This window comes from Ailuropoda melanoleuca, chromosome 4 (assembly GCF_002007445.2).
Source record: "Ailuropoda melanoleuca isolate Jingjing chromosome 4, ASM200744v2, whole genome shotgun sequence".
Classification (NCBI taxonomy): Eukaryota; Metazoa; Chordata; class Mammalia; order Carnivora; family Ursidae; genus Ailuropoda; species Ailuropoda melanoleuca.
In genome coordinates, this window is record NC_048221.1 from 57766946 (window position 1) to 57786007 (window position 19062).

Consider the following 19062-nt stretch of genomic DNA (forward strand, 5'->3'; position numbering starts at 1 on the left):
TTAAAAATTGAGCTACCGTATGATCCAGCCATTGCACTACTAGGTATTCACCCCAAAGATAGAGACATAGTGAAGAGAAGGGCCATATGCACCCCAAAGTTCATAGCAGTATTGTTCACAATAGCGAAATCATGGAAGGAGCCGAGATGCCCTTCAACAGATGACTGGATTAAGAAGATGTGGTCCATATGTACAATGGAATATTACTCAGCTATCAGAAAGAACGATTTCTCAACATTTGCTGCAACATGGACGGCACTGGAGAAGTAATGCTAAGTGAAATAAGTCAAGCAGAGAAAGACAATTATCATATGGTTTCTCTCATCTATGGAACACAAGATCTAGGAAGATCAGTAGGAGAAGAAAGGGTTAAAGAAAGGTTGGTAATCAGAAGGGGGGATGAAGCATGAGAGACTGTGGACTATGAGAAACAAACTGAGGGCTTCAGAGGGGAGGGGGTGGGGGAATGGGATAGACTGGTGATGGGTAGTAAGGAGCACGTATTGCATGGTGCACTGGGTGTTATACGCAACTAATGAATCATTGAACTTTACATCAAAAACCAGGGCTGTACTGTATGGTGACTAACATAATAAAAAATATTATTATAAAAAACAAAAGCAATTCATGTAATACCTCCCCAGATGCTCTAAGCCTAGACAAATTCTCTCAAACTTCCAAGGGCAGATAATTCCCAAGTTACGTATTTATTCCAGAGCACATATATACATACAAAAAATGGAAAACAGTTGGGGAAGCCTTTGAAAGCTAGAACACTTCCAGGTGTGTGTCTCTCCCACCATGGAAGAGGGTCATCTCCCCACCAGGCTGGCCACCCCCAGTGGATCATTGTGCCCCGGTTGCTCTGCCCGACTATCTTATATCATTGCAGGAAACCCTGTTCTGACCAAGTATATCTCCAGCTGCCTGGAGCCCTGGCTCCCCCAGATGCCCATGTCCACATCCCTTACCAGATCCCGGGAGGATGTTGACCACACCCTTGGGAATGCCAGCCTTCAAGGTCAACTCTGCAAACTTCAACGCTGTGAGTGGGGTCACCTGAAGGGGCAGGAATGAAGACTGGGTCAAGAGGGATTGGGAAGTGGGGTTCTGCCTTCCTCTCCTAGCAGCCTAGGCAGCAAGCGGGGAGAAGCAGTCATGGCAGGAAGACCCTCCAGAGGAAGCCCCATCATAGGCGGGTACTGCCAACCCAGCCAGCTTCCCCACAGCTCAAGTGGAAAGCTGGGGGTAAGGCCTGCTACCTCACATACTTTCTAGTGCCTTCTCCTGGCAGGCTCCAGCCATGTGGCCCGGCCTGGCCCCCTCCTGAATGTTCATACCTCCTTCATTCAGGGAGTGGGGAGTCCCGGGACTGCCTGGATGTACCTCAGTGGCAGGCAGTGGTCTATGCAAGATTCTGATCACCACCTCACTGCTGGAGGCCGTTCCTTTCCCCTTGACCTGCCAGCAGCCATTCCTCTTCAGGCCCAGGTAATTTTCCTTGTAAAGGCTGGATTGTGCTCCACCCACCACCAGGCCTCAGAGCCGCCACACCTGTGGGGCGCTGGCCCTGGGAGGGCACAGGCCTGTGAGCGGCCCTTCCAGGGACAATGGCCTGGATGTGTACGCAGCACCGCAAAGTTAACGGGGTCATCTCAGAGGGTTGTTGCGATGCTTAGTAAGCAAATACATGCAATTTTTTAGTGTAATTTGCTACATATTAAAATGCTCTAGGAGTGCCTGACTCAGGGTGAATACTGCAAATGTCAACTATTGTTATTGTTGGTTTTTAATCTATAATACTTTTGGAGCCAAACTGCCCCAAAGCAGCCAGGGGGGTGAGAGACCTCCTGGGCACTGTCCAGAGCCACATGACGGAGCATCTTGCCTCAGTTCCTAACACCTCTGGGGGCAGGCAGGGGAGGGGCTGCTACTGCCATTATACAGAGGAAGAAGCTGAGGCTCATGTCGGGGGGTGTCCTCATCCCAGGGGGACCCTGCTCAGGCCCTTCCAGCCTGTTTGAGTCACCCTGAGGTCCTACCTCTGTAGCTTCTCTATGAGGGACTTGGCTTCAGTCTCAGAGCATGAGGCCTGGACAAGGATTACCAAACAGGGTTTCTGCTCCCCCAAACCCAGAGTGCTGGCGTCTGTGGAGAAATCCCTGACTGCTCACCGAGCAGCTGCAGGTACAGGGTCGGCTAACCTGACTCAGCCACCCTACACCGAAAGAACAGACTCTGCCTACAGCCCACACTGGCCTCTGCCACTCTTAACGGGGCCCACAGAAGGCCAGGCCACATTAGCAGCACCCCTCCTCCCTTGAGGAGGAACCAGTCCCGGGTGGCAAAGGGGCCAAGAGGCCACCTGTCTTCTTTATAGGGTGCTTGCCAATACCCTCTATAGCCCACAGGCCCTGCCCAGAATACACCCACACCCACCTGGGCAGGCTTGATCACCACTGTGTTCCCAGCAGCCAGGCAGGCAGCCGTCTTCCAGGACAGCATCATCAGGGGGTAGTTCCAGGGGATGACAATGCCACAGACCCTGCCAGACCAAAGAGTGGGACTCTGTCTCTCCACACAGTCTGGGGCCCAGACACCTGCCAATGGTGTCCTCTCTGCCCAGCCTGACACCCACTCCACTCCACTCCACTCCACTCCACTCCACTCCACTCCACTCCACTCTGGGCTTCCTGATACGGAGCCAAATGTCCCTTTAGAGTTAGCTTATGCCTGCCTTTCCAGTCCCTCATGGGGCAGTATGTTCAATCTGGGAGTAGCTCCTCTTCCCAGCAGGGCATGATGGCAGGGAAGTTTCTGATGGGAACTGTGAGACCTGCCTAGGGATGGTTGAGTAGGGTGTGACACCAGGCAATGGGGAAGGTGACAGCAGGCAGGGCCTGGGAGAAGGCCAAAGACTACATGGGCAGGCTAAGAGGGTACGGGAGGGGGCTGGGATCACATAATGGGCCAGGAGAAAGTGGGTGAGGGTCTTCCTAGGCATAAGGCCAGGGGTCAGTCCCATGGAGAGAAGGAAACAGTCAGCCCGGGAGGCCCAATAAGGCTGGCCAGCTTTGCATTAAAAGATGGTACCGTACCCAGTGTCCGTGCACCCCTCAGCCCCAGAGAAAGCCTGCGCTGTGCAGCGCCTCCATCAAGGGGAGGCCCCCACAGTCCTGGGGCCTAATGATGACACGTGTCGTCCAGCAGGCATGCGGCCCTGCTTCTCCCTGACTCCTGTGAAATGCAGCGCACTATCTTCCTCAGTGTCAGTCACTGAGCCGTCCGCACAGCGCTCTGCTCGGGCTACATGACTTGTTTTCTCCATCATCATATTCTTGATCTTCATTGCCATCGGAGTGTTTCCCAAACAGATGACGTCTTAGCTAAACCCACGCAGGGCGAAGAGTGTGGACAGGCTGAGGGCAGGACAAACTGGGGGCCGGCACACCTCCTGGGAGCAACGGGGCGCACTGCGGGGTTAGGAGAGCCGCTCCCACCCTCCGTGCACCCAGCAGGATGAGAGCGGAGGCAGCACAGCGAGTGTTCCCAGGGAAGGGGGTGAGGTCATAGGGCTGTGAGGGCTTCAAAGACAAAAAGACGTCAGGGAAGTCCCACTGTCATGGCTGATCTGTACTCCCCAAAATTCTCATGTTAAAACCCTAACTCCAGAACGTCCTTATCTGGAATTAGGGTTGCTCCAGATGTAATTAATTAAGATGAGGTCTTACTGGAATAGGGTGGGTGCCTAACTCAAAACGACTGATGCCTTTATAAAAACAGGGCCATGTGAAGAGATAGACACGCAGAAGGACACCATGTGAGCCTGAGGGCAGAGGTCGAGAAACACCGAAGATTGCTGGTAATCCCCTGAAGCTAGGCAGATTCTCCCTCACACCCTCAGAAGAAACCAACCCTCTGACACCTGAATCTGGAACTTCCAGCCCCAGAATGCCGAAACAGTAAATGCGTGCTGTTTGAGCCTCCTGGTTTCGGTACTTTGCTACGATGGCCCTAGCAGACTCCTACACCTGCCGATACAGGGAAAACCTCCCCGCTCCCCCAACTCCCTGGGAGGTCCAGCATCAGTGTCATCCTCAGTCTGACGGGACGGATTGCCTGGGAGGCGTCTGGAAGATCACTGACCTTACAGACTTGTGTGACTGGCAGCCAGTGTTCATCTGGGCCCTGGGCCCTGGGCCCCCCGCCCAGCCCTCTCATAGCCTGCGCGGGAGGAAGGGGCTCCAAGCTCTCTGGCCCTGCAGGGCTCAGCTCCACACTCTGACACCTTGGCTGGGTAGTTCTTCATTGTGAGGGGCTGTCCTGGAGCACTCCTTCCATCTCGTGTACTCTGAGGAAAGGCTGGGTGGGCATCCCTGCCCTGGAGTCCGTGCCGTCTCCCCCCAGCCTCGCCCCTCTCTGTGGGCTACAGGAGAGGGTTTACCTGCACCCACAGCCCGCTCTCCAGACAGGGCCCTCTCTCACCAGCAGGCCGTCCTTCAGGACCTGGTGTGTTCATCTGTGCTCATTTCTGTTGATCCAAATGACATTTGAACCCATTCTCCTTCTGAAACACTCCCACACTCTGCTCTGAGGGAAGCCGAGTGCCTCTGACCACCATCCATGGGGATGTCAGGTCCCTGCTGGTGGGTCACAGTGTCCCCACACTGTAAGGGGCACAGAGCAGGTGAGATGCCTGCTGGGTGCTGATCACACTGGGCCTCTGCCCCATTTTAGGTGATTGTAGAGGACGTTCCTCAGTGTGCTTTCCTCACGCATGTTTCTCTTGGAGCTGTTCCCTGGGGTCCCCCTAGCTCTGCCCCATGCCTTCACACAGCTGCACAGCAGGCCCTGGTAAGGATGCCACAGAGCTCAGCAGGGGCTGTGCCCGGTTCTGCTGTCAGGGCCCCAGCACAGCTGCTCTGAGCACTCTCGGGCCAGTCTCCTGGTGCATCTGTGTCAGTGAGCCGCCACAGCTGTGCCTTGTGGCGGGGGTGCATTTGGGGACTGAACAGTCACGGCCAAGCTGCCTTTCACAGGGTGGACCCCCTCCACCATCCCCATGCAGTGTGAGGGGGCATCTCTCTCCCTAGGCCGTTGGACCCTCACTGCTGGGTGTAAATCATTTCCCCAGTCCCTAGTCTGTTCTGTGTGGAGTGGACACTTGTCTTTCTCTGTTGAGCCCTGGTCCCTACCTTTGCCTATTTCTCTATGATTTTCCCTGTTTCTTGGTGCTGTGTAGTTCTTTGTCTTTATGCACATCATCATTATACTCTTTTCAGATAAAATTTTTCAGGTGTATCCTCTATAAGCCTGACTGCTACAGGGTTATAGAGGGGCATCAAGTAAAATTATACTTATAAAGTCATTAAAACAGTGCGTGGCACACAGCAGGCACCTTGGAAGTGAAAGGCGTTTTATTTGCTAGAATGTAGGTCCCCTGAGGATAGGCATTCTCATCAGTTCTGATCATTGCCGTATCTCCAGCACTTGAACTGTCTGGCATGTCGTAATTGGTGAATAAATGGACATTGGATAGATATGTAGAAAGGGGACAAGTGCCCACACAACGTACCATATGAAAAACACCCAATGTGTGGTGAATCTTAGCTCTGTGCTGTGACTCACCCAATAGGCTCCTTCCTGGTCAAGGTCAGGTTGCGGTTTGGTCTGGCATGGTTGATAGGGATGGTGGAGCCCTAGAAGAAGCACAGAGTGGAGGGTCACTGGGAGGGGGCTCCATTGTTTCCTCACCCATTTCCACTGGGCAGCCCGACTGTGCCTGGAGCTCAGAATTGAACAGTCTTGTCTGTGTCCTGAAGCTTCCATGAACCAGACAGGTAAGAGGACAAAACCTTCCAGATTATGCCCCTTCCAGGGGCATCTGAAGACTCCATATACAGGTGCAGTGGGCAGCCAGTAGGTGCAAGGTGCCTGCTACACTGAGCCTGGCCGAGTCCTCAGATGGGAAGCTGGTCCTGGTACAGGTAAGACCTCTGGCTTTGACACTGGGGCAGAGAAGGGGGGAGTGGGGGCCAAGTTGCCTATGGAGGCCGGGCTAGCCCAGGAGGCCCCAGGTGGGGACCAGCTCCAGACAGCAGTGACGCAGCAGCCGGAGGAGCAGAAGGTGGGCCTTTTATCACACCTACACCCCTCAGCCCCATGGAGAGGACAGAAGGCGTAAAGCCCAGATCTGGTAGAGATCCCATGAACCCCTCGGTGGTGGGTGTCCCATCACTGCCTATGGTGGACAAATCTCTGAAAATGGCTCCCATGGCCACACTCTGATCCCTGGAATCTGGGAGATGGTGAGCTACTCCTTCTGCAAAGATGTGGAATGGCACAGTTGACCTTAGGAAGGGGACATGATGCAGGTGTTCTCAGCATCACCTCAGAAACCCCCACAAAGGCAAAGTTTTCTCCAGTTCATGGCAGAGGGATGCCAAGCCTGAGGAAAGCAAAGGGTTGGAGGGCTGCGACAAGGGCCATAGCAAGGCCTGCAGTAGCTGAGGGCAGCCCTGGCCAGCAGCCAGCAAGGACCTGGGCTTCAGTCCTGCATCAATAGGAACTGAACTCTGCCAACACCTGAATGGGCCTGCAAACAGGGTGTCTCCAGAGCCTCCAGATAAAGCCCAGCCTGGCCACATGCTGACACTGTCCTTGTGAAACTCTGGCATGGAACCCAGCCCAGCCTGCCTGTACTTCCCATCTGCAGAAACGTGAGCTGATAAATGGGGTTGTTTTAAGCCAATAAGCTGTGGTTGCTTGTTATGCAGTGTGCAGGCTGAAATACTGCCCTGAGTTTCCAGCTGGGCCCAGCCTGCCTATATGAACTCACTTGGTGGTAGGAGCCTCAGCCTCACCTGAATTTTGTCACACCAGCCAGCAAAGTAGCGGAAGGTCTGGATGGACATGCCCACATGGGTCTTCAGGGCCAGTGTGTAGACAGCACCTGCATCCAGAGCCTCGATGGTGGCCAGCTCCTCCTGATGCTGTTCCATGAGGTCCGCCAACCTGGCCGGGGGGGGGGCGGTGGGGAGAGGAGAGAGACGGGCTCAGGCCTGGAACAGCCTTGCCTGTTCTTTCAAGGCCCTTCTTCAATGACTCACGGCCTCTGCCCTGCACTCCCAGCCATGCCACACTCCAATGTGCTGACTCCCATTTCCCCATCTGTGAGATGGGGCAGTAAGGTTTCCTTTGCTGGATGAGTGTGAGAATGGTGCCCTTCTGTCCCTCTCTCCTCTCTTTTCCTTTCTTCCTTCCTAAAATATTGATGGATTAACTACTTGATAATGATGCTTATAAATGATCCTGCAAAACAGTCCCTCTGCCTCTGTAATAAGGGGGTCACCATTCCAAAAGGCTACCCTCTCTGTCTCCGGACAGCCTTGACCAGGGGAAAGCATGTCTGGCTTCAGGCACCAGCTGATCCAGTGGAGTGCACCCCCAAAGATGGCATCTGCGGAGAGGGTGGGGGCGGTGAGGGGAGAGATTCAAGGGGGGTGCATGTATGCAGCCCTCCTTAAGTGTGAGTGCTCTGACAGCCAGTTGCCCCCCCCCATGCTTCTGGTGGGTATGCTGCTATGGGAAGCCTGGGAATCAGGACTCTGCTTCCTTCCCTGAATAAGGGAGCTCAGGGAACAGGGTGTCCCTGAGGCACGGTGGACAGGGGAAGGTGGAGACCACAGACCTAGAGCAGCTCTCAGTCTTGCACACGTGGGAGCTCTGGCCCAGAAACAGCTCTGGGGCCAAAGCCTGCAGAGCTGCTCTTCTCTGCGCACAACCATGGCAGTCTTAACCCCCCCCCCCATGAAGCCTGTTGCGTGTTACTACTTCTCATGGTCTCATCAGCCCCAAATCCCTCCAACTCTGCCAGGCAATGTCACATGCACGTGATGTGGTCGCGTCATAAATCCCTAAAGTACATACTCACACTCTCTGGGAAGCCAGCCCTCATCCCACATCAATCACATCTCCCTGCAGTGTCCTCCTGGCACCTCCATCTTTCTTCGAACCTTGCCTGACTATTATAGATACCCACTTAGACAAGTATTCCAGTACTGTCTGCCTCTCCCTGAGGGCTGGGACAGTATTTGGTCTCCCACCCCCTCCTGAACCTCCTACACCCACAGGCACACAGTCAGCATGCAGCACAGGGTTGGTGAGTGAAACTGGACCAAACAGACCCAAGCAAGGTAGTGGCAGAGCCACACCATTACCAGAGACAGTGACATACCTAGGTAATTCTCTAGTTAAGGATAACAAAGGTGTACATCACTTTCTGAGAACTATTCTAGACCAAATAAGGAAAACACCATATTGTGGCATTTCAAGGACTAGGGTTTCATCAACTAGAAAAACAGATGTGCCAAAGGTATAAATCCATATGATAAATAAGCCAAAAATGGCCTCTGTGTATTGGCTCTCAGGTTGTTCATAACTTCATCATAGAGTGAGACCTGTCAGCTCAGAAGCTCGCTGGATACACATTTATGTATCCGATTATTTTAAAAATAGTCCAAACAAGCAGACTTGCAGCCATTTACAGCCTTGTTGCTTTGCATCCTCCAGGAACCTCATTTGACGGCCGTCACCATTGGTGAGATGGGCCGTGCAGTTGTAACTGCTGTCCTTCCCAGCCCTCTGACCCCAAGACTCCTGTTCTGCTACTGAGCAACACTGCCAGGACACTGAAGCCCCCTCCCTGATCCCCTGACCCCAAGAGTTCCCTTGCACCCCTCCCATTCTGAGTAGAGACCCTCCACTACAACCTCTGGAAGGTCTCCCACTGTGGGGGCACCACCCCATGAAGCCTGTTGCGTGTTACTACTTCTCATGGTCTCATCAGCCCCAAATCCCTCCAACTCTGCCAGTGGGGAAAGCAGGGGAAGCAAACTCCATCATCCCATAGGTCTGCAGGATGGACATGAGGAAGGAGAAGTGTGGGGTGCCAGGCAGGTTTGGCCTGGCTCCCCCTGATTCCCTAACAGCAGCGTGGGCCACCATCACATTCTTGGCTGTGGACTTAAGGAAGTGTCTGAAGGTGACAGCTTCCCACGGACTCTGGCAGCTGGGGACATTGGCTCTCCAGGTTCCTCAGAGGCTCCATTTTGTCCCTCAGCGGTTCTTGGGGCCTGTCTAGTGACCTTCTCTAAACACTCCTTTCTTTTTTTTTTTTAAAGATTTTATTTATTTATTCGACAGAGAGACAGCCAGCGAGAGAGGGAACACAAGCAGGGGGAGTGGGAGAGGAAGAAGCAGGCTCATAGCGGAGGAGCCTGATGTGGGGCTCGATCCCATAACGCTGGGATCACGCCCTGAGCCGAAGGCAGACGCTTAACCGCTGTGCCACCCAGGCGCCCCTAACACTTCTTTCTGGATCTTTCTTCCCAACTTATCCCTACAATGCATTCTGTATTCCACAATAGTTATCCATGGTGGTCCTATTTTCCTCATTGAACGAGGGGCTGCTCCCTCCTGGACCAGCAATGGGCACACCTACACCATGGGGACTGGAAGACTGCATGAGGCATGGACTGGGTTATTAGGAGCTCTCAGGCTTGGCCTTGAGATGTGTGTCCAAGCAGTCCAGGTCTCTACTTAGAGCTGCGAAGGGACCAACCCTTCACTGTGGCGTCCCCAGCAGTGTTATTATGGAAGAAGCCACTAGATGGCAGCAGAACAAAGAAAAAACTCTTCTGGGCCAGCACACTCTACCGCCGGCGTCCCTGCTTCAGGACCAGAAGGCTCTGTCTGCATCATAAGCCTGGGCTTGCACGTGTCAGTTTTGCCTAATCTGGGGGCTCTAGGAAGCCAATGGCTTCCTAAATGGATGGGCTCTTCAAGGGGTCTTGAAACTAATTTGAGTTATGGCAGGCTGGGTGCACCTGGCCAGCCCCAAACCCTACCATCTCTATTCCATTTGGAAACCATACAGGCCCCCCTCTCTGGTTCGCTGTGTTGGGGCTGTCCTGGTGTGTTTGGCCTCTGGAATAAAAAAACATGGCATTCTGACTGCAAGTCCAAGACGGGCCTCTCTCCCACCAGACAACAAGCACATTTGGACCACATCATGACCAGGCTGTACGCCTGACAGCTTCCCCAGGACCCAGGGCACAAAAGCGAGATTCCTGAAACCAGCCTGTTCACCAGCCTTTTCAACACTGCTTAGTTCCTCCGCCCAGCAGCCCCCTTTTGGAAACATCACCCCACTTCCTTGGAGGTGGTTGCTCCTCCCTCACTGGGACCGCTTGGTTCTAGGGGAGCAGTATCTCTCCTTCAGGTCTCATTCCCACCCCCTTCTCATAAGATGGAGCAACCCCAAGTCCTTCCCTAAGATTTCTGATGGAACTAAGAGGAGAAAGTCCCTTCTGCCCTGGTTTTAAAAAAAGGGGTGTGTGTGTGTGAGATTCCAACAGTCAGGGTCAAGCTGAGCAAGGACCAGCAGACAGAACAGGCCCCATCCTTCCTTTGCTGGCTTCTGCATAAAATAGCCCTGATTCCCCCTCTGGTCCAGGCCACTCCAGGTAAATGCTGTACCTGTCTGCGTCTGCCCAGGACCATCTGTTAGTTTTGCCAGCTTGCTGCTCTGATCTGATTAGCACCTTCACGTTTGTACCTTCTCATCTTCTATCACATTGTCCCCTCCACCGAGGACACCTTTCCCTTCAAGGCTACTTGTGTCTGGCAAAATCCCTCCTGCCTCTCAAGCCACTTCCTCTGAGAAGCCTTTTCTGAGCCCCAGGACTAGCCTGCACAAACGTGTCCAGGACCCCACCTCCTCCTGGCAGGACCAAGCATGTAGCCCCTACCCAAGCTGAGGGGTGTTTGTGGGACTCTCACCTGTACAGGAGCCGGCCCCGGTCCCGTGCACTGATCTTCCCCCACAATCCATTCTCAAAGGCATCCTTAGCGGCAGCCACTGCCTTGTCAACATCGCTGACTTGGGCCAGGGACACCTGGCAGATGACCTGTGGTGGAGCAGAGCTGTAAGGCCCTCCCTGGACTCTGTGTACATAGAAGCCCCACACCACCCACTCCCCTGGCCACCTGGGAGGGCTCAGAGGGGATGGCTGGCTAACAGGAGGGCCTGGAAGGGTGTGCACAATGAGGAAAGGCAGAGAGACCTACTGTGTTTCCACATACCAGGATCCTTCTTTTCACATGCTACTGAGCCCAAACAGGGTAACAGACTCAGGCTGCATCTACAAGGCTGAGGATCAGCTTAGTGTTTTCAAGCCAAGAATAGAAGCCCATTAATTTAGTGAGTCCCAGGTGGAAGGTTTATTTAAGTGAAATAACTCTAGACATTGACAGTGGCAGAACCATTCCTGTCCCCCTGTCCTTGCTCTGTGTCCTGACAGTACCCACATACACCACAGGGCAGGCCCCCACACTTCCTGCCACCTAGGCTTGGCCAAACGGAAAGCCAGGAGGAGACAGAAGTAGGAGGGGCAAGACCAGCACCTTGCTGGTTACCACAGATAGGGTGAACCCTCCCTGCCCAAGGGCCCAGCACCCAGGCAGCCTTGTTCACACAACCTCCCTTCTGGGATTCTCAAAACACACCTCAAGGTGGTAACAGTTTCCAATTTCTGCCTGAGGGCACTGCATCCCCTTGTGTGTGTCCTCCCACCCTGCCTACCCTTTTGTCCACCACTTTCTTTAAACTCCCTTCCAGAGACCCATTTTTGGTGTGCAATCTGTTCCGTAGGCCCTAAGGGATGCTATAGGGTGGGGCAGAATGGAAAAGTATCAGTATGCACCTGTAGGAGTTAAGTGTTGTTTCAGGTAGGTGTGTGCATAAGAGAATACAATACGTGTACTGGGTCATGACATAAGAGGGTCACAGTCAAGACAGTCTGACAAACATAGGATTCAAGGAAGAATTTCCCAAGGGTGGGGTGTACGCATATTCAAGAAGGTAGGGGCAGGGCTAGGGTTATTGCTGAAGTGTGGAGAAGGGAATGGCTTCATTTCCTCTTTGGGGCATGAGGGGATGGTTTAACTCTGTCCCATTCTCTGAAGCATGCTCCAGACTTTTAGAGTCCTCCTGACTCCCTGCCATTTCTCCCCTCTGGGCCATTCCTGTAGGGAGGACAGGAAAATGACTGCAACCCTTTTGCGTCCAAGCAGAGGCCCCTCTGGGCCAGAATCCCCAGATGCCAGATGGGGGAGCAGATGGGAGAAAAGGCCATGGGGTAAGTAGGAAGGAGAAAGGGTAGGAGGGGGTGCTAGGCTTGCACTCACACTTCCATCCGTCGGGTTGATGGTCTCGTAGGTCTTGGCACCCTCAGCATCCACAAACATGCCCCCAATGAAGAGCTGGTGGGGCATTCGGAGGGTCAGCTTGTTCATTGCCTTTTCCACCTGGGAAGGGAGTTTTTGCACGTGTTAGTTGCAGTGTGGATTCTTCACAAGGTGCATCGGTGACAGATTCAAACCCACAGAGAGACACAGAAAACACTCACAGACAGATGGTAACTACTTGTGCACACCACACACACACACACACACACACACACACACACACAGCGCCACCAGGGCCAGGGCTCAACGCCCCTCAGCCTTCTCAGGTCTCTTTTGCAGAATCTGGTCCCGCTGCCTTCCTTGGCCCAGAGAGCTATTATGTGCACAGTGGTGGCAGCTGAGTGATGAGAAGAGATGGCACAGAATCTGAGGCCAGACTTCTTGGGCTACACACCAGTCCTGCCATTCATTCGCTGTGTGCCCTCGGACTGGCTGCCTGGCCTCCACACGCAGGAAGTGCCAGCTGGTAGACAGGCACTTGTGAGTCACCAGACATGACACCAGCTCCACTGCTAACTTCCCCAGAGACCTGAAATTTCACACTGAATGGTATCCTCTGGAATGTCATTCCTCTCCTGAAATTTGTTCATCAGTCATCTGTCCACAGTCCCAAGGCCAACCTGGTGTTCATCCTGGCCACCTGGCCACTTTCTTCATCTTTTGTTCCAAACAAACTATCCCAATGCTAAGTCCTATGGGAGCTGGTAGCCTACCAAGACACCTCAGGACAATTTTTCAAGAGTTTGTTTTAAAAATAAATTTGAGGGGCGCCTGGGTGGCTCAGTCAGTTAAGCGTCTGCCTTCAGCTCAGGTCATGATCCTGGGGTCCTGGGATTGAGCCCCGCATCAGGCTCCCTGCTCAGTGGAGAGTTTGCTTCTCCCTCTCCCTCTGCTGTTCTCCCTGCTCATTCTCTCTCAAACAAATAAATAAAATTTTATATATATATGCAATTATATCATTACACTTTCATATATACAAATTGAATGTACAGGATCACTTGTTTTGCTTATTAGGAAAATATTCCCAATTCCCCATTCTCTCTCTCTCTTTCTTTCTCACCTCTACTTCCCTCTCTCCCTCTCTTTCTCTCCCTTTTTTGTCAGTTCAACAAAAGGAATTTAATGCAGGCAGTTGGTTGCACAGGTGATGAAAGAGCTGAGAGGCCATGAGTCAACCCAGAGATTGACCCAGAGATTGTCAACAGCAGGAAGTCCCAGCCATTACTAAACTAGAAGGACAGGGAAGTGGTGGTACCAGAACTAGGGTCTGGAGTCTCCCAGGGGAACTAGAATCCTGGCAGGGGCTGGAGCCATGGCAGAGATGGGGCCACTACTGTGAAGAACCACCAAAGGAGAAGGAGAGTGAGAAATACACTGTACACTGTAAAAGTCTCTTCTTTCTTTCCCTTTAATTATGATATAGTGTCTTTCTTCATCTCTTATTACAGTCTTTGGTTTAAAATCAACCAAGTTGTTTGTTTGATATAACAGTTAGAGTTTGTCTGGTACAAGGACTGCTACTCCAGCTTTCTTTTAATTTCCATTAGCATAATCAGTGGTTCTCCACCCCCTCACTTTCAATCTGGTGGTTTCTTTGGGTTTAAAATGAGTCTCTTGTAAGCAGCATATTGATGGGTCTTATTTTTTTTTTATCCATTTCTTTTCCGTTCCTTTTAGATTTTTATTTATTTATTTATTTGTCAGAGAGACACAGAGAGAGAGAGAGCACGAGCAAGCACGAGCAGGGGGAGAAGAAGGCAGAGGGAGAAGCAGGCTCCCCGCTAAGCAAGGAGCCCATCGTGAGACTTGATCCCAGGACCCTGGAATCATTACTTAAGCCAAAGGCAGATACTTAACCGACAGGCATCCCAGTCTCTTCTTAATACCCTAGTCTCAGGACCCCTGAGTGGTTCAGTTGTTTAAGCATCCAACTCTTGATTTTGGCTCAGGTCATGATCTCACAGTTGTGAGACTGAGCCCTGTGTCTGGCTCCATGCTGGGTGTGGACCCTGCTTAAGATTCTCTCTCTCCCTCTCCTTCTGCCCCTCCCCACCCCGCTCATGTTCAATATCTCTCTCTTAAAAAATTTTTTTTAAATAAAAAAATACATCCTAGTTTCATGTCTTCAGGGTGAGAATTTGTTCTAGAGATAACAATTTCCTCTGTTGTATTTGCCTAACTGCACTGGCATCCTCAGGATATCCAGGGTTACCAGGGAGAGCTTGGGACACTGAAAATGGGCTCTTAGATGCCCTGGCTTCCTCATGTCCAGGTTTCCCCCATGTGTCATTATGGATCCACAGATGTCAGTGTCTGAGGGATCTATAGGGCCAAGCCCATGTGGGGGGCCCAGAACTCACATAGTCAATGATGCATTCGCTGTCTTTGTCGTCCCCTCGTAGCTTTCTCACTAATAGTTGGATGAAGTCCCCAAAGGTGGTCGCCATGTAAACATCTTCGTTTTCTAATTCTAGTCCATCACACAGCTCCTTCACTTCCTCAACCAGTCTGGAGAAAAAAAGATGGGACAGTGGGATCGTGGGAAGAGGTTTGGCAGAACTGCATCATTGTAGTGGCAGAGGTTATGGGGCCAAACAGTTTCCCAGAATGGACCTTCATCTCAACATCCAAAGTGTGAGTGTTAGTTTAAAACTAGGGTTCAGAAGGCCCCAGTTACAAGTTCTGGCTCCACCACTTACTAATTTGTGACCTTGGGCAAGCGAAAAACTCCTCTGCACCTTAGTTTCTTTGCTGCAAAACTGGAATAGTAATAGCTCCTCCACCAATTTCTGATAAGTAAATGACACAATCCACATGTTGATAATAATAATCAATATGCAATTAATAACATCCTTTGAAAGACATTGTTAAAAGAATGAAAATACAAACCACACATTGGGGGAAATATTTCCAAATAACATATCTGATAAAGGACTTGTATTCAGAATATATAAAGAACTCTCAAATTTCAATACTAAAAAAAAATCCAAATAAAAATGGGCAAAAGATTGAACAGATGTTTTACCAAAGAAGAAATAAAGATGGCAAAAACCATATGAAAATATGTTCAATGTTGGGAAAATGAAAATTAAAATGACAATGAAATATGTCTACACACATGCCAGAATATCTAAAATTAAAGTCTGACCTCAGGGGGAGGAGTTAAGATGGCAGAGGAGTCATCTATGGAACATAAGAACTAGGATGATCGGTAGGGGAAGAAAGGGATAAAGAAAGGGGGGGGTAATCAGAAGGGGGAATGAAACATGAGAGACTATGGACTATGAGAAACAAACTGAGGACTTCAGAGGGGAGGGGGGTGGGGGAATGGGATAGACTGGTGATGGGTGGTAAGGAGAGCACGTATTGCATGGTACACTGGGTGTTATACGCAACTAATGGAGCATCGAACTTTACATCAGAATCCGGGGATGTACTGTATGGTGACTAACATAATATAATAAAAAATCATTAAAAAAAAAGATGGCAGAGGAGTAGGGGGACCCTAAGTTTGTCTTGTCCCATAAATATAGCTAGAATCTGTGAAAGCAATCAGAGATCTGAGAAAAGAAATGCTGCAAATTTACAAGTAGAAAAGTAACCACTTTTTGGAAGGTAGGAGGTGCGGAAACTTGAACTGGGGTGAGGTACCTGAGGATACAGAGGAGGGGAAGGAGCCTGCTTAAGGAGGCTACCACAAAGTGTTGTACAACTAGCAGAGAGCAAAGTCAGAGCTAGAATTCTGCTACAATGGGGTATGTCCCTGACTTAAAGATGCTCAGGTGGTGAAACAGGGCAGAATCCCAGGTGGGACAGGATGTTCTCAGGATCCCCAGGGTCAGAAGAAGAATGGGGGTGCCTGTGTGCGGCAGAGTTCTCAGCCACAAGAGGGGGGAAGCCAGCTGAAAACAGTGACTCTAGGCACTGGCTTTCTGCTCTGTGTTGCCATTAACTGTGAAACATTGCATGGTCATGTGACCACTTTCCTGTCAGGGGTCAAGCAAAGGCAGAAGTATGGTGAGACCCCTGTCCATCCCTTGGGAGGAACAGCATGGGTCTGTGCTGCAGGGGTCCATAAAACTTGGAGTTTTGAAATTTAGTCGTGTGCCCAAGATAAAATGCTCAGTCACAGGCCTGGTGAACACAGAGTTTGGGCTGAAACCAGGGAGAGGAGTGATTGACTGCTTTTCTGTAAGGGCTCACTTAAGAGTGGGGGGTGTGAACTTTCGGCTTCTTTCGTACTTTGGAATCTAGCTTCTTTTAACAAGCACACCAAAACACACCCAGGATCCAGTTTGTTGTTTCGTTTTTTGTTTGTTTTTGTTTAGTTCTGTTTTTTTGTTTAGTTTCTTTTTTTTTTCTTTTGTCGTTGTTGTTTCTCTTTCTTTCTTCTTTTCTTTTCTAAACCAGATGACAACACAGAGAAATTAACCCCAACGGAGGTAGTACTTATTGCCAGGGATTTAATCAATATGAATATAAGTAAGATCTCTGAACTACAATTTAAAACAATGATTATAAAGATACTAGCTGTGCTTGAAAAAATCAAAGAAGACATTGGAGAATCCCTTACTGTAGTGATAAAGGAGTTAAAATCTACTCAGGCCAAAATTAAAAATGTTATTACTGAGATGCAGTCCTAAATGGAGGCTATAAAAATGAGGATGAATGAATCAAAAGAGAGTATCAGTGATATAGAAGGTAAAATGATGGAAAATGAGGAAGCTGAAAAGAAAGAAAACTATTAGATCATGAAGGGAGACTTAGAGAACTCAGTGATTCCATAAAGCAAAATAATATCCAAATAATAAGGGTCCCAGAAGAGGAGAGGAGGGAGAAAGGGGCAGAAGGTTTATTTGAGCAAATTGTACCAGAGAACTTCCCTAATCTGGGGAAGAAAACAGGCATTCAAGTCCAGGAGGCACAGAGAACCCCCCTCAAAAATCAATAAAAATAGGTCAACACCCCAACATATAATAGTGAAACTTCCAAATTCCAGAGATAAAGAGAAAATCCTGAAAGCAGCTCAGGGCAATAGGTCCTTAACCTACAAGGGTAGACACACAGGCCAGTAGTAGACCTGTCCACCGAAACCCGGCGGGCCAGAAAGGACTGGCATGATGTATTCAATGTGCTAAATGGGAAAAATATGCAGCCAAGAATACTTTATCCATCAAGGCTGTCATTCAGGATAGAAGGAGAGATAATGAGTTTCCAAGACAAACAAAACCTAAAGGCATCTGTGAACATAAAACCAGTCCTGCAAGAAGTATTAAAGGGGATCCTTTGAATGAAGACAGAGTCCAAAAGTAATTAAGACCAGAAAGGAAAAGAGACAATCTATGGAACGGCAGCTTCACAGGTAATACAATGGCACTAATTTAATATCTTTCAACAATTACTCTGAATGTAAATGGACTCAATACTCCAATGAAAAGACATAGGATATCAGAATGGATAAAAAAAAAGAAGACCCATCAATATTCTGCTTACAAGAGACTCATTTAAAACCCAAAGAAACCACCAGATTGAAAATGAGAGGGTGGAGAACCACTGATCATGCTAATGGAAATTAAAAGAAAGCTGGAGTAGCAGTCCTTATACCAGACAAACTCTGTTATATCAAACAAACAACTTGGTTGATTTTAAACCAAAGACTATAATAAGAGATGAAGAAAGACACTATATCATAATTAAAGGGTCTATGCAACAAGATCTAACACCTGTAAATATTTATGCCCCTAATGTGTGAGTAGCCAAATATATAAACCAATTAATAACAGAATTAAGAAGCTCGTTGATAATAATACAATAAGAGTGGGAGTCTTCAAGTATCTTCAATAAATGGTGCTGGGAAAATTGGACAGCTACATGCAAAAGAATGAAACTTGACCACTCTCTCACACCATACACAAAAATAAACTCCAAATGGATGAAAGACCTCAATGTGAGACAGGAATCCATCAAAATTCTAGAGGAGAACATAGGCAACAACTTCTATGACATCGGCCAGAGCAACCTTTTTCACGACACATCTCCAAAGGCAAGAGAAATAAAAGATAAAATGAACTTATGGGACTTTATCAGGATAAAGAGCTTCTGCACAGCCAAGGAAACAGTCAAAAAAACTAAGAGACAGCCCACGGAATGGGAGAATATATTTGCAAAGGACACCACAGATAAAGGACTGGTATCCAAGATCTACAAAGAACTTCTCAAACTCAATACACGAGAAACAAATAAACAAATCATAAAATGGGCAGAAGATATGAACAGACACTTTTCCAATGAAGACATACAAATGGCTAACAGACACATGAAAAAATGTTCAAAATCATTAGCCATCAGGGAAATTCAAATCAAAACCACACTGAGATACCACCTTACGCCAGTTAGAATGGCAAAGATAGACAAGGCAAGAAACAACAATTGTTGGAGAGGATGTGGAGAAAGGGGATCCCTCCTACATTGTTGGTGGGAATGCAAGTTGGTACAGCCACTCTGGAAAACAGTGTGGAGGTCCCTTAAAAAGTTAAAAATTGAACTACCCTATGACCCAGCCATTGCACTACTGGGTGTTTACCCCAAAGATACAGACGTAGTAAAGAGAAGGGCCATATGCACCCCAATGTTCATAGCTGCATTGTCCACAATAGCCAAATCATGGAAGGAGCCGAGATGCCCTTCAACAGATGACTGGATTAAGAAGCTGTGGTCCATATATACAATGGAATATTACTCAGCTATCAGAAA

General features: G+C 49.6%; 1 protein-coding gene across 4 annotated transcripts in view; it reads right to left on the reverse strand.

Annotated features, from left to right (window-relative positions):
- Positions 1 to 19062, reverse strand: part of ALDH1L1 (aldehyde dehydrogenase 1 family member L1) — a 120190-nt gene that overhangs the window by 31499 nt on the left and 69629 nt on the right. For all 4 annotated transcript variants that reach the window (XM_034658898.1, XM_034658899.1, XM_034658901.1 and 1 more), the window contains 7 exons: positions 14670 to 14817; positions 12250 to 12369; positions 10843 to 10970; positions 6864 to 7014; positions 5629 to 5699; positions 2440 to 2545; positions 972 to 1059 (listed from right to left, as the gene is read on the reverse strand). In XM_034658898.1, coding sequence (XP_034514789.1) covers positions 972 to 1059; positions 2440 to 2545; positions 5629 to 5699; positions 6864 to 7014; positions 10843 to 10970; positions 12250 to 12369; positions 14670 to 14817 — 812 coding nt within the window. The remainder of the gene's footprint in view (positions 1 to 971; positions 1060 to 2439; positions 2546 to 5628; positions 5700 to 6863; positions 7015 to 10842; positions 10971 to 12249; positions 12370 to 14669; positions 14818 to 19062) is intronic.